Genomic DNA, 25,240 nt, shown 5'->3' on the forward strand with positions numbered 1-25,240 from the left:
GCAGTTGCAAAACTACAACTCCCAACATGCCCGGACAGCCAACGGCTGTCCGGGCATGCTGGGAGTTGTAGTTTTGCCACTACATTAGGGCATACTCTAATATAGCAAAAATGCAGTTTTAGTATTAGGCTGTGTTCACAATATGCGTTTTAACATGCGTATTTTGTTTTGAATAATAGACTTCGAATGGGTTCAACCACCACTCCTAATTCTTGCAAAAAAGTTTGGGGATATAGGATTCCCATTCTCGTGGTTGTTTGGGGGTTAACTCTTTATATGTCTATTCACACGATGCGGTCATATCACGATTTTTCAGGAATTTTCGAGAACCTTCGTACAGTGTATGGTGCAACCTAAACGTCCCCAGCCGATAATGCACTAGATTGTACCCAACGTAAATTATAAGGCTATTATACTCCTCCGATGACATCATTCCACAACCTCCGCTCGATCAGGCTCAGGATTATGACAACTCCAGCCGGCAGCCTCCAGCCAATCAGCAGCCAGCCCGGATTTACTTCAGAACATTCTATTCACTGATAGCAGAAGGGTATTTAGGAAGCAATCCCCACTAAGCATCCAGACCGTACATCGCGTACTATTAAAACAAACCCCCCTGTGAATTACGGAATGGTCTGGTCCAGTGACGACCTCTCCGCTACGGTTGTAATCATTCAGCGGTAGAGGGGTGTTTGTAATGGTATGATCCGCGAAGCCTGTAGGTTGTAAACAGTGTGTGTCTGTTTACGCCCCTCTGGAGCACTTGCAGGGTTCTTCCTGGTTGTTCCTATGTGTTTTGGAAATATGTGAGGGGGCTCTGTGCGGCTGATCAGGTGAGTGGCACAGAGAGCAGCAACAGAGCCGGGCAGTGCCCTCCGTGTGGTGTCTGTGCGGGCACCCGCCATGTCTCTACGCCCAGTCACTGAGCTGCTGTATGTAACCCTTTACTGTCATCTCCTGCAGAATCAACATGCTGGGAGTTGTAGTCTTCTTTTAAATAGAACCCTTACTGTATAGTGACAGCAGGTTGGGCATGCTAGGACTTGTAGTTCTTGTGTGTATAATTCCTGACTAGCAGACCTTATCTGCAATATGGGCATGCTAGGACTTGTAGTTCTTCCTGGTATAGGCCCAGTTGATCCCTGCATGGTGGGGGTTTGCTTCTTATAAACTGGTCCAGTTATTAGTTATATGTTCTGTATTACCTTATAAAAGTAACTATGTACAGACAGCATGCTGGGACTTGTAGTTCTCTGTGCGTATACAATTGGGCCTGATGATCCCAGAATAGCAGATGTCATTTGCATTGGCATACTGGGATGTGTAGTTCTCCTTTTATAAACTAGATATAGACTAGACAAGTAATTTAGGATTTTATGCCTTTATTTTTATTTTATATGCCTTTTAAAAGAAATTACGAGCAGGCAGTGCATGTTGGGACTTGTAGTTCTCCCTGTACGTCCTGTTGGGCCTTATAATCCTAGAATAGCGGGCATTGGGGGATATTTCTCAAAACCTGTCCAGAGGAAAAGTTTCAGATCAGATCTATTATTTCATTTCTCAGCATCCTTTTAGGGTACGTCCACATGTGCGGATTTCGCTGCAGATCTGGTGAAGGCCCGCTCTATGCTGTCTTTACATGTGCCTGCTTGTAGCTGCATTACGCCGCTATGAGCAGACACACTGCGATGTGAGAGTCACAGTATACTTGCACATCGCAGGAGCTCTCTGCCTAGCTCAGAGCAGGGAGAGCGGCCGTGGTGTGTGAGTATGCCGCGCACATCGCTGCAGGGTGTCTGCTCGTCGCGGTGTATTGCCGCTACGAGCAGGCACATGTAATGACAGCATAGAGCGGGGCCTTCACCAGCGGATCCGCAGCGTAAAATCTGCTGTAAATCCGCTCGTGTGAACGTACCCTTAAAAATGAAAGAAGCGATCTGGTTGCTACGGGCAACTTTTCCTCTGGACAGGTTTTGATAAGTCCCCCCCCCCCTTATCAGCTATGATGTGGGTATACTGGAGCTTGTAGTTCTTATCAATTGGTTCAATTCTTATGATTATAGGCTCCATATCTGCCATATGCCAAGGCACGCTGGGACTTGTAGTTCTCTTCATATAGACTTCATTATGTCCAATGATATCATATAATTATGACTATATAGTGAGTCATTGTTAAGGCGCTGATTATTTGGTACTGTTACTTGTTGTATACGCCATTTTGTGGTCCCACGTTCTCCCGTGTGCTGTATATTAGTGTTGAGCACTAATATAAAAAAATGCTAATTTTTACCACAAATATTGGCACTTCGCGAATAATTAGAATATATCGCTATATATTCCTAATGACTAACATAAATTTTTTTCTCCACAGTACGCATCACAACAATGATATGTACTGTGTAAAAAAAAAAAAATAAGTGATCATCCCTCCCTGCTTCCAGCTTGTGATCCAAAGATGGCTCTAATGTTATTTACTGTGTGAGTCGGTGTGAAGCGCGAATATTTCGTCTATGCAAATATGCAAATATTTGCGAATATTGGCACTTCCAGAGGACACTAATCCCTCCCTTCTTTTAGCTTGTGGGCCAATGAGAGGGATGCAAATACACTTGTCAGAGGTTAGCAACATCCCTAGCAACCAATAGGAAAGTTGCCCACCCCTCGCTAGATAAGATTCTTCCCAGCAGCAGTTTTTTTGCAGTTTGATGTGTTTGTGAGAGATGTGCTTTTTTTTTAATTTTATTTTTTTAAAAAAAAGCAAATCAAATTCTATAGTGAATTGATAATTGTTAGGGTATGTTCACACTGCGGAATTCCGTGAGCATCTGTGGGAATAGGTCTTCTACAAGACCCGTTCACACTGCGGAATTTCAGCGACGGACAATTCCACTTGGCAAAGCGTTATACGGTGACCCCTCGACCTACGATGGCCCCGACATACGATAATTTCAACATGCGATGGCCTCTCAGAGGCCATCGCATGTTGAAGGCAGCATCAACATATGATGCTTTTGTATGTCGGGGCCATCGCATAAACGGCTATCCGACAGCGCTGACTGCTTCAGCTGCCACCGGATAGCCGTTTACGGTGCCCCGTGAGCTCCGGTGATGTCTCTTACCTGTCCTCGGGGCTCAGGCACGTCCTCTTCGGGATCCCCTGTATCATCGGCGCTCTCCATCGTCGTCATCACGTTGCTGCGCACGCCGTCCCGTCATCCAATAGGAGCGGCATGCGTAGCGACGTGATGGCAGCGACAGAGAGCGAGGATGCCGGAGAAGCAGAGGCCTTGCCGGAGCGTCGGGGACACCTCGGGGATGCGGCGACAGCGATGGAAGGCGACATCCCGGCCAGCGGTGACGGTCCGGAGCGGCAGGGACAGGTGAGTACAACTTCCTCAAACAGTGGTCTACAACCTGCGGACCTCCAGATGTTGCAAAACTACAACACCCAGCGTGCCTGGACAGCCGTTGGCTGTCCAGACATGCTGGGTGTTGTAGTTTTGCAACATCTGGAGGTCCGCAGGTTGTAGACCACTGTCCTATACTTTACATTGCACGGATCCCTCAACATACGATGGTTTCAACAAACGATGGTCCATTTGGAACGGATTACCATCGTATGTTGAGGGACCACTGTATAGGGTCAAATCTTTATCCTCACCATCCCCGCGGGACGTTCCTGCCCCCAGGGATGGTGAGGATATGAACTTATAAGATGCTCCCTGAACAGAGCAGAGCGATGACGCGGCCTCTCAATCCACCCGAGGGGCGTCGCTGCCAGCCGAAGACACAGGACTAGGTGAGAGGAGCTCCCCGCCCAGGGGACTACTTACGGTGCCAGCGGGGAGCATCTTATAAGTTCATATCCTCACCATCCCCGCAGTAAGAAACGTCTCCCGGGGATGGTGAGGATAAAGATTTTACCCTATATCAAACTTTTTTTTTTTTTAAATCAACTGGTGCCAGAAAGTTAAACAGATTTGTAAATTACTTCTATTAAAAAATATTTGTCCTTCCAGTACTTATTAGCAGCTGTATGCTACAGAGGAAATTCTTTTTCTTTTTCTTTTTCTAATTTCTTTTTGTCTTGTCCACTGTGCTCTCTGCTGACACCTGATGCCTGTATCAGGAACTCAAAAAATCTGAAAATCACCATAGCAAACCTATGCTGCTCTGGGCAGTTCCTGACACGGACAGAGGTGTCAGCAGAGAGCACTGTGGACCAAGACAAAAAAGAAATGAAAAAAAAAAAAGCATTTCCTCTTTAGCATACAGCTGCTAATAAGTACTGGAAGGATTAAGATTTTAAAATAAAAGTAATTTACATATCTGGCACCAGTTCATAAAAAAAAAAAAAAAATATTTTTCCAGTGGAGTACCCCTTTAATGATCCACCATGTATTCAAATTATCCCCCAACCTGTGCCTCTCCAGCTGTGTAACTTAATAGTCAACTGGGTGTTGCTAGCTGGGGGCGTGTACCTACACTCCAGTCAAAGCTGAAAGTGCAGGGACACGCCTCCTCAATGGGTAACTCCCAGTTGTCTATTTAGCCATAAGAGAATATGTTCCAGAATTGTTATTTCATGGAGAATACAAGTATTCACTAAAACAGACAGATAAGGAGAGGCCACTGGTCCTGCACTTCTTTATATTCTTATTGATTAACCTAAATGTTTAGTTTAGGAGACCACAAATATATATCTCCAGCACTGCCAGCCCAGAACGTCACTGCGCATGCGCCGCTACACCCAGAATCGGTGAGTGGAACGGCTTCACGACAGCGGGCATCGCTTCGCATATATGATTATATATTAAGTTGGTGGTTTGCAAGAGCAAGTGGCTGGTGTGATAAAGGTGGCAGATGGCAGTAGACAGCAAGACACGAGTTATGCGCACACGTTGGGCTGCTGCCATTGCTTTCTGCAGGATTCTATGCAGTCTCAGGCTCTATCCTATAAAGTTGGGACATTTTATTACAGTATATAAAAGTAGACTGCATGCATCTATATAAAAATACAGGATATCCTATAGCAGTGGTTCTCAACCTTTTTGGCGACTATACCACCAAAGGCTGAAAGTATGTCCGCGGGTACTCCCTCGTGCCGAACTTAAGCGTGAGCAGACAAAAGGCGTGTGCTTACCTTTATACTAATGTGATACTTAATCCCCTTGTGCTATTATTCCCCCTCCATCTTTATCTACTTGTGCCATTATTATCCGATATGACAAAAGGGGATCAGAGAAGGGGGGGGGGGGCAATGGCACAAGAGATTAAGATGGAGGGGGGGAGGGTTAATAATCACCACCCCCCCGCCTCCATATTAATATGGCTAAAGGGAATCAGAGGGAGGGGGGGGGGTGGATAATGGCTCAAGGGGATTAAGATGGGAGGGGGAATTAATCATCCCCCCCCCCCCCCCCCCCATATTAATCCCTTGGTGCCATTATCTCCCCTCCCTCTGATCCCCTTTTCCATTATCCCTCTCCTTCTCCATCTTAATGCCTTGTGCTCCATCCCATAAACCCCACCCCTTCCCCCCAATATTAATACCCTCCCTCCATCCCATACACTTATTTTTAACATTTTAACTTTAAAACTTTTTTACTTTACTGGGCCTCCTGCGGTCCCCTTGCCTGCTCTGCGGGGCCGAACTGACATGTGACATCCTCCTGCGCAGTGCGGCACTTCCATGCAACGTCAGGGGAGGTCACGACGCAGCTCCCTTACAGTAGCCGCAGCATAGCAATGCCTGGCCGGTATTTGTCAGCGCATTGGCGTACCCCCGCTCAACCTGTGGCGTACCCCTAGGGGTATGTGTACCACTGGTTGAGAACCCAGGTACTATAGTACCAGATGTCTAAACTATGAGCTGACTAGGATATTGCCTAAAAATGCATAGAATCTGCAGAAAGCAATTACAGCGACTCCAACACGCATGTGTAACTCGTGATAAAGTGTTTGTAGGGCAGTGTTTCCCAACCAGGGTGCCTCCAAATGTTGCAAAACTACAACTCCCAGTATGCCCAGACAGCCAAAGGATGGAGGCATCCTGGTTGGAAAACACTGTTCTAGGGATTTTCTAGCATATCTTGGATACTTAAAGATGTCATCCGCAGTATTGGGGTGCGTTCACAATACGTAATTCCTGCGGAATTCCACGTGGTGAACTTTAAAGAGCACCTGCCATCATCAAAAACTTTTGATATTATGTATATTACTGTATTCCAAACAAGTTTCTAATTTCATGTATTTAGAAAAAAAAAAAAAAAAAAAAAAAAAAGAAAAGGTTGATTTCTATGGGTATTTTCATTTTGGAAAAATTACCACTAGGGGTCTCCCTACATGTCCCGGCCACAAGTCTTTTATAGAGTTTGGACTCATGCTGGCCTAGCATAAGTCCTAACTGCAGCTGGTGTCTTGCCTGCTGGGAAACGCACACATTCTCCAGCCCGGGGCTGGAGCGAGATAACAGGTAAGAAACAAAGCTTTTTAAAGCTCTGAATTTTTTTTTTTAGGGTGGGAGGTATGTTAGGAGTAGTTGGGGACTATCATCTGAGCTAGTTTAGAAAACATTGTTTTGTGACAGTAATCTTTAACATCAGTGTGGATGGGTCTTCCTTGAGACTTGTTCCCACCAAGCAATTTCGGCGGCGGACGATTCCACCGCTGAAATTGTTCCGTCCAAAGAATGAATATGTTCATTCTTTGAGCAAAATTCTGTGAGCACTGCATAGCCATCAATGGTGACGTCGCAGTGCCACGCAGTCCTACCGCAAAAGAATTTCTTCGGCAGCTGCCAGCTTCAATCTCTGTTCGCTGAATTCTGCGAGCGGAGATTCAGCGAGATTTCTGTAGTGTGAACGCACCTTTAGTTTAACTTCTATTTAAAATTTGTTGTAATACACTGCGGATTGTCAGTCCATAAATCAAATTTTTAAAATCCACAGCCAATCCACTACATATTTACTTACTCTTTAAAGCGTTACTGTCATTAAAAACCACTTTGTTGATCACACCTGAGACCCGCTGTGATGGTGCTGGGGAAGAGGGTGGCAATGCACTGCGCTCCCCGGCCAGCCTAGAGATCCGTACATCTCAGAGAAGTCTATGTACGATTAACAACTTATGATATATTGTTGTTTTTCATGGCAGTAACGCTTTAAAGGAGTACTACAGCAACCAATAAATTATCCCCAGGATAAAGTATGTGACCCTCCACTATTTGCTAAACAGGCCATGGCTCCCTGAGAGGTGCACATGCTGGGGTTGGCACGCGCTCCATTTATTTCTATAGGAGCGCCGGAGATGCACCTTGGTCTCTTTGGCGCTCCCACCATAGAGAATGACTGAACGCGTGCCAACCCCAGAACGTGCTCTTCTCAGAGAGCCAGGGCCCATTCCAAAGATCACCGGGTGTCCCATCGGTCTGACCCCAAACCCCCCCTGTAGAGCAGGGGTTCTCAACCGGTGGTACGCGTACCCCCTAGGGGTACGCCATCAATTGTGCAGAGGTACGCAAGGCGCTGACAAATAGCAGCCTTGCATTGGCCAGTATTTGTCAGCGCACTGCGGGGAATAGCCACGGCAGCTCTCAGTAAAGTATCGTGGTCGCAGCTCCGGCTGTGGCTACTTTACAGGAGCTGCGTGGTTGCTGGGGAGACATGTGACATCCCCTGCTGTTGTGTGGAGCTCAACGGGACTCAGAGCAGATCCCGAACAAGCCGGGTAATGTAAAAACTAAGTTTATGGGAGGGAGTGATGATATATTATATATAGATATATTAGCCCAGGAGGATCAGAGGGGGGATGGGTGGGGGGGAGAGAAATAATGGCACAAGGGCATTAAGATGGAGGGGGAGAGAGGGATAATGGCTAAACGGGATCAGAGAGAGGGGGTAATTATGGTACAGGGGGATTAAGATGGGGGGGGGGGGGTAATTATTATCCCCCTCCATCTTTATCCCCTTGTGCCATTATTCCCCACTCCCTCTGATCACCTTTTGCCATATCAAATAATAATTGCACACGGGGATTAAGATGGAGGGGGGAATAATGGCAAAAGGGGATCAGAGGGATAATGGCACAAGGGGATTAAGATGGGGGGGGGAATAATGGCACAAGGGGATTAAGTATTGCATTAGTATAAAGGTAAGCACACGCCTTTTGTTCGCGGGTACCCCTCACACGTAAGTTCGGGGCGAGGGGTACCCGCAGACATACTTTCGGCCTTTGTGGGTACAGTTGCCAAAAAGGTTGAGAACCACTGCCGTAGAGCACTCAGCGGGGCAAAGCGGCGTCCAGAGGTTAGAGATGGGGCTCCATGCAGGGGTCCCAGAGGTCAGACCTGTGATCAGACACTTATTCCTTATCCTGTGGACACATCTTTACACATCCATACATCTTGTTTCACAGATTTTACTAAGCCGCATGCCTTCTTTCCATTCATCTTAAGTGAAGCATCTGTGGATCACTTTTATTATTTTGTGTTTTTTTTTACATTGTTTTTATTTATTTGAGGAAACCGATTTACTTTCTGATTTATTGTCACTGCATTTGACATTACTGAACCTTGTCTTACTGTCTATGCAGGATGGCCTTTGCCGTGCAGGAGAAGCACTATCCCCCATCTCTACTGAGCTTCTTCATCTATAACCCCAAATTTGGTCCTAAGGAAGGAGAGGTAAGTTTAGTGTTATTTGGAGTCTATGTTAATCTAGACAGTTTGTCTTTTGTTTCTTTGTTAAAGGGGTACTCCACTGCCACAGCATTAGGCGCTGCCCCTACCCTGCCGTGACGTCACAACCCCCGTCGCCCGCACCCAGCATTCTTAACAAATGCCGGTTGCTGCTCAGAGATCGTGGAGGTCCCAACTGTGGGACACCTGCAATCAGACATCTTATCCCCTATCTTTTGGTCTATGGGCGGAATTCTCTCCTTTAAAGCTTTTTAATGTGTTCTCCAGCATTTTGCTAAAATTCATATCCTGCTGGGGGGGCGGCAAACAAAAACCTTCCTAGCACTGGTGTCCTGCAGCTCCCCTTCAGCTCCATCCGGTCCCCTGATCTTCTGTCTCATTCCTGCTTCTGAGATGAGTGTTTCCTGCAGGGCTTGCCTGCTTCTTTTTACATTCAGATACAAAGAAATACTTGTGAATAAATGTAGGGAAACCTTGTGAGTTTTATAAGAGCTGAGTAACATAATCATCCGTCAGGAAGTCATGTAATCTGATTTACTGCTCATAGTCACGATGCATTTCAGACCAATTGATTACAGTATTACATAAGACTTTGACGCTCAACTTCTGTGATTTTCGTTATTGCTTCAAATCTGAAGTAAAAAATGAAGCAACTTTACAGATTTACAATCTTCATTGAAAACTCCTACGCAGACCTAAGTGTCTCTGCGGTAACAGACAACAAACAAACCCTGTGTAGTCTGATCCTACTGCCACATTCCCTTTTATCTGCCCTTTATTTTATGCTTAAAGGGGTTATCCAGGAATAGAAAGACAGATAATTTCTTTCAAAAACCCCTCCATGTCTGTCTCCAGGTTGGGTGTGGTTCTGCAGCTCAGTTACATTGAAGTGAAAGGAGCCAAGTTGTAATACCACACACAACCTGGGGACAGTTTTTATTTTTATTTTTATTTTTTTTAAATCAACTGGTGCCAGAAAGTTAAACAGATTTGTAAATTACTTCTATTAAAAAATCTTAATCCTTCCAGTACTTATTTATTAGCTGCTGAATACTACAGAGGAAATTCTTTTCTTTCTGGAACACAGTGTTCTCTGCTGACATCACGAGCACAGTGCTCTCTGCTGACATCTCTGTCCATTTTAGGAACTGTCCAGAGCAACATATGTTTGCTATGGGGATTTTCTACTACTCTAGACAGTTCTTAAAATGGACAGAGATGTCTGAGAGCACTGTGCTCGTGATGTCAGCAGACAGCTCTGTGTTCCAAAAAGAAAACCATTTCCTCTGTATTATTCAGCAGCTACTGGAAGGATTAAGATTTTTTAATAGAAGTAATTTACAAATCTGTTTAACTTTCTGGAACCAGTTGATTTAAAAAAAAAAAAAAAAAAAAAGGTTTCCAGCTGAGTACCCCCGGGTTCTCCGGTGCTTAAACATCTTATCCCCTATCCAAAGTGATAGCTATTACGCCCCCTCCCGTAGGCTTGCATTGTGGGGCGGAGCGTGACGTCACACGCCGCCCGGCCTGTAGTCGCCGGTAATCAGTCCTGGAGCGAACACGCTCCGGGACTGATTACAAACAGGGTGCCGCGTGCATGATCCAGGGGGTCCCCAGCGGCGGGACTCCCGCGATCAGGCATCTTATCCCCTATCCTTTGGATAGGGGATAAGATGTTTAAGCACCGGAGAATCCCTTTAAGTTCATTCAATAGGTTATAAGTAGAAAATAGATAGAAGGGAATATAACTCCAGGATCAAACTGCTAAGGGTTTGTTTGTTACAATAGAGACAAATAAGTTTGCGCCAAGCTACAGATTTCTAAATTTGCTTAATTTTTTTTCATATTTTAGATTTATTGGTGAAATAAAAAGGTGAGATTGAGAAATGCTGACGTCTTTCTTATCTGATCGTAAAATATATTAGGTGAACTTTGGTTGGGATTATTGGTGCTGTGTAACTGATATATATAATTCCATTTTACCTTCACTTTTGTATTTTTTTTTTTTTTTATGCAGGAAGAAAAAAAGATTCTTTTTTATCATCCAAATGAAATTGAGAAAAATGAAAAAATAAAAAATGTCGGCTTATGTGAAGCAATAGTACAATTTACTAGGTAACTGAGCAATTTTCTTATCCTTTATAAGGTATATGGGTATGGTTAGAGATTGCCATGATATGCATACATTATAGTGGCAATCTATATCATACGTGTAATGTCCATGGGCTTCTCTAGGCATTCTATGGGGATGAACGGTTTAGCAAAGATACATTTTCACTAAATATTTTTTCTACATTGCATTGTTTTTAGGACATTCAACCCAACAAAGCCAGCACAGTCATTACACACGCAGAAAAATAGACAATTCTTTCACGAGCCAGAAGATGGTTTTTGGATGGTGATGGTAAGACCATTTTTTTTTATTATTATTTTTTTTTATAAACCCATTTGATATCCTGGCATACGTACAGGTTATCAAGTTCATTAGTATTAGTGGAGTACTTGTTAAAGGAGAACTTCCATTTATAAAAACTTATCCCCTATCCTAAGGATAGGAGCTAATTGTCAGATCGCAGAGGGTCCGACTGCTGGGACCCCCGGGACCTCCCTCCTTAGGATAGGATTGGGATAAGTTTTATAAATGGGAGTTCTCCTTTAAAATGTCACAATCTTATTACAAGAACTGCTAATATCACACATAAACGTATGTAAATGTCTTAAAGACTTTCAGGTGATGAACATTAGGCAGAAAGTTGTCAGAGCAAATGTAGAACAGGTGAACTAGTGTGATCCTTTACTATAGAGGTTTTGCCGTCATAACCATATTCGTTCACTTGTAAGGTTTGTCCTCGATAGGACAATGCTTTTTAATATGAGTACTATGAAAATGAGATGACATTTGACTGCTGGCACTCCAAAGATTACTTGCAGAAGGGGCAAATAAAGCATTACATGGTGCCTTTTTTTAACTGAATGGACTTGCGATGTAAATTCATAGACATGCTGAGTCCTCCATAAAGGAGTAGTCTCATGAAAAAAACGTATTTCCTATCCGCAGAAGGGCCCCCTCCCCCCGCAATCCCCTGTATGGAGCCACGGCTCTCCCCTGGAGTGGGGTGTCTTGACCCCTGCCCAAAGCGGGGGCCGCCAAGCCCCCTCCATATATCTCCATGGGAGAGCTGAAGATAGCCGAATGGCTTTTCCATAGAGATGTGGAGGGAGCGTGGTGACCCCCACTTCGGGTCGGGGTCTTGACGGGTCGCTCTGGGGGATAGCCAGGGCTCCGTATAGGAGAATGCGGGGGCCCCAGCGCTCAGACCCCCTGCGATCTAAAACTTATCCCCTATTCTGCGGATAAGGGATACGTTTTTATTTTATTTTATTTATTTTTTCATGAGACTATTCCTTTTAAAGTGCTTTTCCTATGCTTAAATGTTAAAGGAGTACTCTGGTGGAAAACTTTTTTTTTTTTTTTAACCCCTTAAGGACCGGGGGTTTTTCCGTTTTTGCATTTTCGTTTTTTGCTTCTTGCCTTTAAAAAATCATAACTTTCAAATTTGCACCTAAAAATCCATATGATGGCTTATTTTTTGCGCCACCAATTCTACTTTGTAATGGCGTCAGTCATTTTGCCAAAAAATCTACGGTGAAGCGGGGAAAAAAATCATTGTGCGACAAAATTGAAAAAAAAAATGCTGTTTTGTAACTTTTGGGGGCTTCCGTTTCTACGTAGTAAATTTTTCGGTAAAAATGACACCTGATATGTGTTCTGTAGGTCCATACGATTAAAATTATCCCCTACTTATATAGGTTTGATTTTGTCGGACTTCTGGAAAAAATCATAACTACATGCAGGAAAATTAATACGTTTAAAATTGTCATCTTCTATTTATCTTTTTATAATTCGGACATTTCCGCACGCGGTGATACCATATATTTTTTTTTATTTACACTGTTTTTTTATTTTTTATTTTTTTTTTTTTTATTGGAAAAGGGGGGTGATTCAAACTTTTAATAGGGGAGAAGTTAAATGATCTTTATTCACTTTTTTTTTTCACTTTTTTTTTTGCAGTGTTATAGGTCTATATAGGTGTTATATCTATGTTGATCACTGGTTTCTCATAAGAAACCAGTGATCAACGATTCTGCCGCATGACTGCTCATGCCTGGATCTCAGGCACTGAGCAGTCATTCGGCGATCGGACAGCGAGGAGGCAGGAAGGGGCCCTCCCGCTGTCCTGTCAGCTGTTTGGGATGCCGCGATTAGCCGCGGCTATCCCGAACAGCCCGACTGAGCTAGCCGGGAACTTTCACTTTTAGCCGCGATCGGCGCTGCGCGCTATTAGAGGCGGGTCCCGGCTTCACTATGACGCCGGGCCCGCCGTGATATGACGCGGGGTTACACAGTAACCCCGCGTTATATCAGAAGAGCAGGACCAAGGACGTACCGGTACGTCCTTAGTCCTTAAGGGGTTAAACGAACTGGTGCTAGAAAGTTAAACAGAATTGTAAATTACTTTTATTAGAAAATCTTAATCCTTTTAGTACTCTTTAGCAGCTGTATGCTACAGAGTAAATTGTTTACTTTTTGAATTTATTTTTTGTCTTGTCCACAGTACTCTCTGCTGACACCTCAGTCCGTGTCCGGAACTGTCCAGAGTAGCATAGGTTTGCTATGGGGATTTTCTCATGCTCTGGACAGTTCCTGATATGGGCATCAGGTGTCAGCAGAGAGCACTGTGGACAACACAAAAAAGAAATTCAAAAAGTAAAGAATTTACTCTGTAGCATACAGCTGCTAAAAAGTACTGAAAGGATTAAGATTTTTTAATAGAAGTAATTTACAAATCTGTTTAACTTTCTAGCACCAGTAAATGAAAAAAAAAAGTTTTCCACCAGAGTACCCCTTTTAAAGGGAATCTGTCATCTGTAATTGCTAAGAGCTGCAGATCCCATGGGATAGCTGTTGAGTAGGGATGCACAGAACGGGAAATTTTGAGGCAAAACCGAAAATTTAGTCTGTGGTTGTCCAAAAACCGAAAACGCATTGCCCACACACAGGGTGGCTATAGAAAGTACTGGCCGGGCTTAGAGCCACAGGACTGCCACTCGCCATACATTGACTCCAGGACACACTATAGGGGTACACACCTATCTGATTGGTTGTTATGGGCAAATACTCCATTGTTTTCAGCACAAATTTCCCATTATGCTTAAAATATTCTCTTCTGACCCCTATACAAAAACACACAAAGAGCGCTCCGCAGTGCAATGAAAAGATGGTAAGGTTCCGCAATGTAGTTATTGGAAGCGCTTACCTAGATGGTTGTGCTGTCAGGCAGGCACAACACTGGTGAGAGCATGGATATATCCCAAATGCAGCCGATCCCATCCACCAGGGAACTGGTGTCCAATAGTATACACAAAAGCCTCCAAACCACTCAGGGACTCATTGACCTGGAGGAGATTAGGACAGGTGTGCACTAAAGTTTTGGAGGGAAATTGCAAGGAGCCTTTGTGGACAAACGGTATTGCCTTTTCCTGATCTGCGCTGGATGAGTCCCTGAGTGGTTTGGAGGCTTTTGTGTATACTTCTGACCCCTATAACTTTCTTATTTTTCCCATATATGGGGTTGTATAGGGGCTAATTTTTTGTGATCTGTATTTTTTTTATCAGTACCATTTTTATTTTGATGGGGATCTTTTGGATTACTATTTTTTTTTTCTTTCTGCTACATTAAGTGAACAAAAATCCGCAATTCTGTCCACTTCTTTTATTTTTTATTTTTTTTTACATTCACGCCATTGACCGTGCGGTTTCATTAACATTATATTTTAATAGTTTGGACATTTATGCACGTGGCGTTACCAAATATGTTTATTTTTGTTTATTTTATTTGAAAAACTTTTATTTAGGGGAGGGGCTTTTTTTTTCATTAACTGCCTCCAGTTGTTGCAAAACTAAAACTCCCAGCATGCCCAGACAGCCAATAGCTGGGAGTTGTAGTTTTGTAACAGCTGCAGGCACACAGATGTAATTTTTTTTTATTTTTTTTTTTACTTCTGGACACTGATCAATGCTATGCTATAGGAGGCAATAGCACAGCACTGATCAGTGTTATCGGCGTTCCATTACTACAGGCTACTGAGACTGCCTGCTTTTTTGGAGTGCACGACGGTAGGGAACCTCCACCCATCCTCTCAGCTGATCAGGACCCTACAGGTGTCCCGATCAGCTTCACTGAGCTACCGCAGATTGCTTTCGGCATTTTAGATGCCGCGATCAACTTTGATTGCGGCATCTAAAGGGTTAATGCCGGCCATCACATGGGTCAGTGATGTCCGGCATTAGCAGGTATGAAGCGAGCTCAGCTCCTGAGCTTGCACCATATGCCCGCCGCACAGCTGCACCGTATGCACACGGCAGTCAGCAGTGTAAGGGTTCAGCCACCTCCTCCCAGCACTTGGCACTGCGGGGAGGATTGACAGAGGGCCTGGACTGCGGAGCACGAGACTGTGTGGGGGGCGGGGGTGTAGCACCGGTGTGAGGTGCCAGTACCGGAGAGAGTGTAAGTTGAAAACCACGCCCCTATTTTAGGCCACGCCCACCAAAGTTATCGGCCGGAAATCCCCTTAAATGAAAAGGCTGAAAGGGGCATTTTCGGCTGATAATTTTTGGCGGCCGAAATTTTTGGTGCATCCCTACTGTAAGGGTATAAAAGCAAACTCTACCTTTCCTGGAGACATGGTGGTTAATACAATTTGTATTTCTCAGCCAAGTGTCGAGGAGGCGGAGCAGAGATGCTCAAGTGTCTTAGCCTGGCATGGCTTCTCTCTTGTGCCCTCACCTCTCAGCCCTCATTTATTGACATACTGGGCTCTTAGAAATAAATACAGCTGACAGGTTCCCTATTAAACAGGTTATGTGATTGCTTAAAAAGTAAGCGGAAGGCCGCTAGGGCAGTACAATAACTGACTATGCCCCTTTTAAATGGGTTGTCCAGGATTAGAAAAACAGAGCTGATTTCTTCATCACCACACCTTTACTGAGTTTGTGTGCAGTATTTCAGCTTAGTTCTATTAAAATGAATAGAGCAAATTTGTAATAACACACACCTCCTGAAAACAGGGGTAGCGCTGTTTTTAAATTTGGCTCTGGTTTTCTATTCATGGATATACCATTTAAGGAGGTACTCAGAAGAACTAAACCCATAGTTCATCCTTTCCCTCTCCTCAACCTATTTAATTTCTAAATATCATTCATTAGCTACTGGTTGTCAGTTAAATGCGTGAAGTGAGGGAATGACATCATTCAGCCATCCACTCTATCTCTGTCCCTCTCTAAAAGCAGCCCCCACCCTCCTAAGAGTCACCCCTCTGCACTGATAATTCATGCTCTCTTTAGTGCTGGGAACTGGGAGGTGTGTTCAGCCTTAGCCAATCTCACTGAGTCTCTCTCTGCTGCTCAGAGCAGGAGGTTGAGGGCTGGCAGAGCAGAGCTGCAATGATTGTTGGGAGATGCAGGCAAGGGGAGAGAAGGATGGCAGAGAATATCAAGAGAAGACAACAGAGGCCACAGGAGCCATGCATATCAGGCAGAATGGTTTACAGGGAGCATATCCAGGAAGTGTGGAGGCTTTGGAGATATATACACACACTTCCCTGGGGTAACCCTTTAAATTTATCATTCTGAATCATTGCAAAAAAAAAAAAAAATAATAATTACCTTGTGTAGATAAAGCTGTTACATACTTGTTATGGTGCCCCCTGATGCTTTTTTGATTTCTTCTCTGAATGTCCGCATAGTGGTGAGCATTTATCATTGTAGGTGTAAGTGAAGAATTTTTCCACATCATTTTTTTTTTTTTTTGTAGGAGCACCAAATTTATTAAAGGATCGCAGAGCAGTACATCAATTTTGTGCAGGTCACAGTTTCTGAAATTTTACTCTTCACATACACCTTAAAGCTAAGCTAAGTCTTGGCTGGTGTAGTTTAGTGACTTTTCAGTGGCTTTGCATCTTTTTTTTGCGCCTTTTCACATAAAGGCACAGTTCATAAAACCTTTCCATATCGTGTATGGTCAAAATCAGCGGATTGCAACTCAAAATCAGCAGAAATGTGTAAACCAAAAGGCGCAAATAAACCCTGCTTGCGCTTTTTTTTTTTTTTTTTTTTTTTTTTTGCGCCTTTTCTAGACACCAAAAAACAGTCTAAAACAATGATAAATGTCGGCCAATGAGCCCAGTTTTGGTGAGAAGCAGCAAATTTTTTGTGGACCCATTAGTCTGAACTGTACTATAGCAAGGATCACTCTGATGCTGTGTGCTGCTGTTTCTTCAGTAATACAGTTTTTCCTAAATGTGAAGGACTTGGATGAAGGTTGATCTACAAATAACACATGCCATGAAGACAAGTGTTGTATAATCTTGGTTGTAATCCAGCATTTTGTCAAATTATTAACAGAAGTATTCTAAGGCGTGTTCCTTTTTTACCGCATTGAGAGATGGGAAGATGAGAATATACTGTATCCATTAGGTGTCTTCTCTCCAGGGAGCAATCTAGAATTACCACTTTATTCCTTTGCAGTTGTACGTCACATGATGGCTGACCAGAATCAGTAGAGCTTCTTATTTAGGTTCACACGGCTGTTCTCCCCCACTCATATTTTCTCCTTTATTGCCTCCTAAACTGACCATTGTAATAACTGATGCAAAGGGATGCCATTTAGTGGCATCTGTTTGCATCAGTTTCTCGTTTGGCTCCGTGGGTATATCTTACTGCCACTATGAGGCGGACACTAGGCATTAACAAAAAAGATGTCCCCTCCTGGCAGGATATTCCCCGCCGACTGACTCTGAGCTAATCTCTCTCTTTCTCTCTCTGTCTCTGTCTCTCTCCACATACGGATTATAGGGAATCCTTTATTAATATCCTTTGGGGGTTAGGGTTCCTGGTCGGGGGTCCAGTCCCCCTTCCGATACCTTTCATTTGCCGGCAGCCCTGTCTCTCGCTGCCCGACCATGCGGCGCTCCTTCCTTCATGTTGTGACTGTCTTTGCGAATGGCGCATGACCCTGCTCCGGCCGTGGCGTTCTGTACGCGTGTGGCCCTGTTTCCGTCTCCCTGCCGCTACAAGCTCCGTAATATCGGAGACCGCGGCCAGCGGGCGCCTATAAATTTATCCCGTGGCTACGGGTCTGGTGATGGTGGTACGCCGGGAGCGATGGAAGGTCCGGTATTGGCGTCCCACGTGGAAGCAGGAGATGATCTCCTGCTTCCACGTGGACGCCAATCCCGGACCTTCCATCGCTCCCGGCGTACCACCATCAACAGACCCGTTGTCGCACCCGAGCCGACTGACACTCCTGCCGGAGTGCCAGACTAGTGCCATCTGTGCTAAGCCGGCCAGCGAACGAGGTCCCCAGCGCTGAAATTGCTGCATGCTCCTCCGCTATCGGAGCTCACGGTACGCAACATCTATTTGCGCCCCCCTGCCAACGGGGCTGCTAAGGGAGACATACCAACTTGTGCCCCCCTCCATCGATTGGGGCACACGAGGAACACAAGGCTGCGACTCATCTATCACAATCCATCAAGCCAGAAGCAGTGGTGAGAGATACTCTGTATCATCCATTCATCAACTTTTTTTATTGACTTTATGTTACAATTATTTTGCCATAAACCCAAACATCTATCCACACCTTTTGCGGATTTATTTTATTTTTATTATCTGCAGATTTATGGACTCATTAGAATATTCATATATCTTTTTTTACATTTTGGATATCTCACTAAGGCCCAGTGAGATTTTCATTAGATAGTGCCAGTGTAATGTGATATTTTGTTACTGTTTTACTTATTTATATATTATATTTTATAATCTGAATTAAAAAATAATTTCTGAGAAAACGCTGTTATATCTATCTTTGCCCACACCATTATGCACCATTGGTGAGGTCCTAGAGGCATAAGCTATAGGTTTTGATCGCTTTTTGTATGTTGTCCATCTTGGTAAAGCATTGACCTTTCTGATGTGCTTAATAGGGGGATGTTATTTCCTTGTTATAGAAGTCCCACTATTTCCGCATGGCCCCGGGCTCCACCTCTCTTCCTGGGTTCCTTCCAATCTTCTAGCGCACGAACGAGAGGTCAGTGTCGGCCTCTCCCGCCTTGGCCTTTCTACCTATGAGAAGCTATGAACTCCCCAGGGGGGGCTGATCCCTGCTGTGCTGTCACATGGGTCTCCTCCTTCCTCACTCCGGCTGCATGGGCTCCCTCCTCCACACACTGCTCCCTGCCTTAGTCACATACTATCCTTGCAGGGGCTGTAAAACTAAGATGCAAGGGGGTTTGGCTGAGTCCACCTGTTCTGCCTTCTCTGCTTCACGTCCCAGCCCTCCTTTGCCTTCCACCTAGAATCTCTTTCTCCTTTCTCTCTTTCTCCTTTCTCTCTCTCTTTCTCTCTCTCTCTCTCTCTCTCTCTCTCTTCTCTCTCTCTTTCTCTCTCTCTTTCTCTCTCTCTTTCTCTCTCTCTTTCTCTCTCTTCTTTCCTCTCTCTCTCTCTCTCTCTCTCTCTCTTTCTCTCTCTCTTTCTCTCTCTCTTCTTTCTCTCTCTCTTTCTCTCTCTCTCTTTCTCTCTCTCTTTCTCTCTCTCTCTCTCTCTCTCTCTCTTTCTCTCTCTCTTTCTCTCTTTCTCTCTTTCTCTCTTTCTCCTCTCTCTTTCTCTCTCTCTCTCTCTCTTTCTTTCTCTCTCTCTTTCTCTCTCTCTTTCTCTCTCTCTCTTTCTCTCTCTCTTTCTCTCTCTCTCTCTCTCTCTTTCTCTTCTCTCTCTCTCTCTCTCTCTCTCTCTTCTCTTTCTCTCTCTCTCTCTCTCTTTCTCTCTTTCTCTCTCTCTTCTTCTCTCTTCTCTCTCTCTCTTTCTCTCTTTCTCTCTCTCTTTCTCTCTCTCTTTCTCTCTCTCTTTTTCTCTCTCTTTCTCTCTCTCTTTCTCTCTCTCTTTCTCTCTCTCTCTCTCTCTCTCTCTCTCTTTCTCTCTCTCTCTTTCTCTCTCTCTTTCTCTCTCTCTTTCTCTCTCTCTTTCTCTCTCTCTTTCTCTCTCTCTCCTCTTTCTCTCTTTCTCTCTCTCTTTCTCTCTTTCTCTCTTTCTCTCTCTCTTTTTTCTCTCTTTTTCTCTCTTTTTCTCTCTCTCTTTTTCTCTCTCTCTTTTTCTCTCTCTCTTTTTCTTCTCTTTCTCTCTCTCTTTTTCTCTCTTTTTCTCTCTTTTTCTCTCTTTTTCTCTCTCTTTTTCTCTCTTTTTCTCTCTCTTTCTCTTTCTCTCTCTTTTTCTCTCTTTTTCTCTCAGTGGACCCTCCAGTCTCATCAAGGACCCCATGGACAAGCGGATTGAGAATTTGGCAAAATTTGCATTTGAATCAATACGCTTGTCCTTGCTTTCGGCGCAACTTGGGTATCTAAGGCGTCAGCCTGGGCCTCCCAACTTCGTCAAGGTGTTTTATCCAGGGCTCCTCCAGATGATCTGGCTGACCTAGCCCTCCAGATCTCCAACGCTCGCTGGTGTTTATCTATGCTCGGCGTCTCTGAGGTCCGCACGTTGCGCAGCTTTTGCTTCTGGCAACTTGGTGGCTATCCGCCGCTCTATGTGGTTAAATGCCTGGAATGCTGATGCGGCCTCCAAGAAATCTCTCATTGAGATGCCCTTTACTGGTGGCCGTCTTTTTGGCAAACGCTTGGATGAAATCATCTCTGAGGCTACAGGCAGTAAGAGCTCTCTGCTTCCTCAGAATAAGATGCATCGCACCAATTCTTGCTGCAAGTCGTCTTCGTTTCGGCCATCTTTCTTTGTCTCCTCCACTGGGAGTCGTTACTTCAAGGTCGTCCTGTTTGAGTTCAGATGGACAACGCCACGGCAGTGGCCTATATCAATCGCCAAGGGGGCACTCGCAGCCTCTTGGCAATGGTGGAAGTGGCAAGGATTCTGTTCTGGGTGGAACGACAGGTTCCCTCCCTCTCAGCGATACAAATTCCAGGGGGTGGACAGTTGGGAAGCGGACTTTGAGTCACTCCTCTCCCGACCACGGGGAGTGATCTCTCCACCCCGAGGTGTTCGCAACAATTTGCAAACATTGGGGACCCCGGACGAGGACCTCCTTTGCGTCCCGTCTAAACCGGCAGGTTCCCAGCTTTGTGGCAAAGTACCGTGATCCTCTGCTCTGGCCGCGGTCTCGTTCGTCATTCCCTGAACACAGTACACCCTGTCTTGCCTCTTCCCTCCGTTTTCCCTCCTGCCCAGGGTAGTGAGGAAGCTCAAGGCGGAAGGTGTCTCAGCAATTCTTGTGGCTCCGGATTGGCCCTGGCGCTCTTGGTTCGCCGACGTAGTTAGTCTCGTGGCAGACGTTCCCATACGGCTTCCGGACTGGCCTGATCTTCTTTCAAGGTCCTCTCTGCAACCTCAATTCACTGCTTCTCCGTTTGACGGCGTGGCGGTTGAAACCGTGGTGCTGAAGGCTCAAGGTTTCTCTGTCCGGGTCATTTGCCAGAATTTAGCATCGTACCTGGCATGCCTACTTTCGGTGGTGAGGCCCAGTCCCTGTCTGCCGTTGTTTTTTCCTTGCCAAATCTGCTTTCCTTTCTGCACGCAGGGTTGGAAACGCGTTTGAGGCTGTTTCCTTAAGGGGCAGGTGTCTGCACTTTCCATCCTTTTTTAAGTGCCCCCTGGCAGCCGACCCTCATGTCTGCACCTTCATTCAGGGTGTGGCTCACGAGGCTCCTCCATACATGTCTCCCACTCCGCCCTGGGACCTGAATCTGGTACTCGGCGCCCCATATGAGCTCCTCCGGGAGGTGTCTCTCTCTGCTTCCTTTCTTGGAAGATTTCCTTTCTCATCGCTGTTACCTCCATCCGGCTGGTGTCTGAATTGGTGTCTCTCTCCTGCCGCCCCCCCCCCCCCCTTTCTTGTCCTTCATCAGGACAAGGCTGTGCTTCGGCTGGTGCCATCCTTTCTCCCGAAGGTGGTCTCCGCTTTCCATCTGAATGAGGATATTGTCCTTCCCTCCTTCTGCCCGGCACCGTCTCACCCTAAGGAGCACTCTCTCCACAAGTTTGGATGTGGTCAGGGCTCGGCGTGTCTATCTCTCCTCCACCTGTTCATTTCGGCGCTGTGATTCACTGTTCGTCCTTCCGGAAGGCTGGCACAAGGGGCTTCCAGCTTCTAAGGCGACAATCGCTTCCAGTGGATCCAGTCTGCCATATCGGAGGCCTATCATTCTAAAGGTAAGGCTCCACCTTTCCGGGTATCGGCACATTCCACCCACTCCATTAGGGCCTCCTGGGCCACCCGCTCCTTCAATAGGGCATCGGCCCTGCAGGTGTGTAAGGCGGCCACATTGACGTCCATGCAAACGTTTACCAAGTTCTACCAGGTGCACACTTCTGCGTCTGCTGACGCTGAATTTGGGCGTAATGCCCCCCCCCCCCCCCGCGCTACCTGCTTCTCATCTTGTTGGAGCAGGGCAGCAGCGGGACTTGTTGGACGGCGGCAATGAATGAATGCATAATGCCCATAAAGGGGGGAGAGGGGTATAAGGACACTGGGGGAAATAAGGATATGCACACTGGGGCCAATAAATTATTATAAACATGCATGGGGGCATCCATTTGAGAGTTGCAGTAGTAGTTTAAAAACCCGCCGGGAGCCCTGAATGGCTCCTCGGTGCCGGCCATTCAGGGCTCCCGGCGGTGGATTTCCAAATGAAAGTTGACACAGTATATACATCGCAGAGGAGCTGAGCATGCCTCCCGTTCGCCTTCTTCATAACTGTTGCAATCGATATCTCAGCCCCTGTACTACTACCCCCAACATGGAACAGACTATTTTCCATGATGGGGGTAATAGTACAAACGATAATGTAGCATCCCCTGCTGCCGGCAGACTCCCGCAGCTGGGGGAACTACAACTCCCATAATGGAAACAAGTCTGTTCCATGATGGAAGTAGTAGTAGTCCCACAACACTTCAGGAGTCTGCTGATGTCACATCTTCTGAGCATGCTCAGAAGTAATAACGGTTCAAAAACGGATATTATAAACCAGGGGCAAACGGATGACATCAAAGGTTCATCCGTTTACCACAGACTTCAATGTTAAATTTATAATATCCGTTTCTATTCCGTTATTTTTGACAGGAGAAAAAATACTGCATGCACAGTGTTTTCTCATGTCAAAGAAAAAAAGAGATGGAACAGGAAGTAAACGGGTGATAAAGGATTGGAAAAAAAATCCCATTGACATCAATGGGATTGTTTTACAGCCATTTGCAAACCGTTTAAAAATTACCAAACTGATTGCAGAACGGGCATTTATTAACAGGGGCAGATGGCCGTGTGAACGAGTCCTTAGTGTTCAAAAGTCTGAGCTTTTGATAAAAAATGTTTTTCATAGTAATTTTTTAATATTTTTTTTTATACACATATCTATATATCTCAGAAGTACATTAATTGGATTATTTGGAAGTTGTTATGACTTTACATAATTTTTATGATTTTGTAAATTGTTTAGGTGGTAAAAAATCCAGTTGTAGAAAAGCAAAAAGATGGGAAGGCCGTTTTAGAATATCAAGAAGATGAATTGCTGGTAGGTGAAGAATGATCACCTTTTTACATGTATAGGTAAGCTCTTGTGAGCAGGACCTTACTCGCTTATTAAACTGACAATTTGTGTGTAATTCTGTAATGTTTGATTTTGTATATTTACTTTTAAAATTGTAATTTGCTGCAGATTATGTTGGTTATCTAGATATATATATATATATATACATTATATAGTATTTATTTATATATTTTATGACAGCATCTGGTAATCCATTCATTTAGCCAGTCTAATAATCCAGCACAATAGGACAATAAAACTTGAAATGGTTTTTAGGCTGGGTTCACACTACAGAAGTTCCATGGCAGAACTTCTGACCAGGAATTTGATTCCTCTGAAAGAATAAACATGTTCATTCTTTCTGGAATATCTACCTGGGAAAACACATTAGTCAATGGGACTTTGAATTTCAGCACTTATTTTTGCAGCAGATTTTGCATATAAAAAGTGCAGATTCTGAGCAGCACAAATCCACTCAGGATTTTTTCAGTGTGAACACAACCTTCAGTAAAAGATGAAGTTGTTGTAGATTGATATTTTGTTTTAAAGTCCTGAAGTACAGTATTTTCAGCTGACAACAACCACCATCATTACAGTGCTGTAATATCTGGTGACTTTAAAAGGAAAGAGAATGACTGTTTACGTTCTCTTTCCTTTTTCTTTCCAACTAGCTCTGGCCATTATGAGGATTTTTTCAAGTTGCAACTAATTTCTGCAGAACCTGCCAGAAAGAAAACATTTTAGACTTTCCAAGACCTATAGTTCCTCAAAAAGCAATGATGCCCCTCTTGGTGTCAAACACAGTAGAGAGTGGGTAGATAAGTGGGTTGGGGAAGAGTAGGTAGGTTCCCCTACCCCGTTAGTTAGGTTGTTCCAGTAGTTAGAGAGCCCCTTTTCTGTATTTACCCCATTATGTTGGTGCCCCAAGTAATTAGACCTCCCCCACCCAGATAGCTGCCCCTTCTCAGTAGATCCTTCCTAGATTGCAGCACTCTGTAGGCAGAAGCCCCTAGATAGGTGCCCACTGCTGTGGATAGTTGCTCCCTTCTTCCCCCTTAGGTAGCCCCCCTCTATAGATAGATGCCCCCCTGTAGGTAGTTCCCCCCCCCCCCCCCCCCCCCCAAGATTAGAAAAAAATATAAAAAAAAATAATATATATATATATATATATATATATATATGTGTATGTATATGTGTATATATATATATATATATATATATATATATATATATATATATATATATATATATATATATATATATATAATATATAAAAATAATATTCACCTGGTTGTTGGCTACCACGTAGTCCAGGGTATGGCCGCTCCACTTCTCTCCTTTTTCCGCTAGCACTTCGACACATGATGACATCACTTGTGTGCTGAGCATAGAGGAGAGGAGAGCCAATTTGTGATGGCTGGATAAAGCAGCTGCGTGGTAAAAGCATGGTGCCGCAAAGTGGGTTAGCAGCAGCTAAAAGCTGGACTGTTCTGCCCAAATCAGAACAATTGGGAGGATCGTGCAGAGATCATTATAAAGTGAGGGGGAGGAAGGGAGCTGTGACCATCACCTATTGGGAATAGTGTTATCAACCTTAATTGATTTTACTTTTTATTACAACGTGAAAACTGCAAAATGCCATGATTACTTTTAAAGGGCTTATTATCTAGTCAAAACGTTACCTCTATCCACTGTGACCTCTGGGACAAGTTTTTTACGCAGTGTGAAAAGAAAAGCGTAAAGCACATTGAAGTCAATGGGAAGAGGAGATGTTGCTTTATTTGGAGCGGAGAATTCAAGAGGAATTGCTAATTCCTCTTGAATTACTCAGTGTGAACGCACCCTTAGACTATAATGGAGGTCATTATTCAGAATGGACAGCTGTCAAGGGAGTGAAGC

General features: G+C 44.6%; 1 protein-coding gene across 2 annotated transcripts in view; it reads left to right on the top strand.

Annotated features, from left to right (window-relative positions):
• The first annotated feature begins 642 nt into the window (after positions 1-642).
• Positions 643-25,240, top strand: part of CCZ1 (CCZ1 homolog, vacuolar protein trafficking and biogenesis associated) — a 69,121-nt gene continuing 44,523 nt past the window's right edge. Inside the window, exons 1-5 of one of the 2 annotated variants that reach the window (XM_056534626.1) lie at positions 643-833; positions 8,593-8,683; positions 10,716-10,813; positions 11,009-11,102; positions 23,252-23,326. In XM_056534626.1, coding sequence (XP_056390601.1) covers positions 8,594-8,683; positions 10,716-10,813; positions 11,009-11,102; positions 23,252-23,326 — 357 coding nt within the window. In that variant the 5' untranslated portion in view covers positions 643-833; position 8,593. The other variant, XM_056534625.1, reaches the window with a different exon arrangement.

The sequence above is a fragment of the Hyla sarda genome, chromosome 8, assembly GCF_029499605.1.
Source record: "Hyla sarda isolate aHylSar1 chromosome 8, aHylSar1.hap1, whole genome shotgun sequence".
Taxonomy (NCBI): Eukaryota; Metazoa; Chordata; class Amphibia; order Anura; family Hylidae; genus Hyla; species Hyla sarda.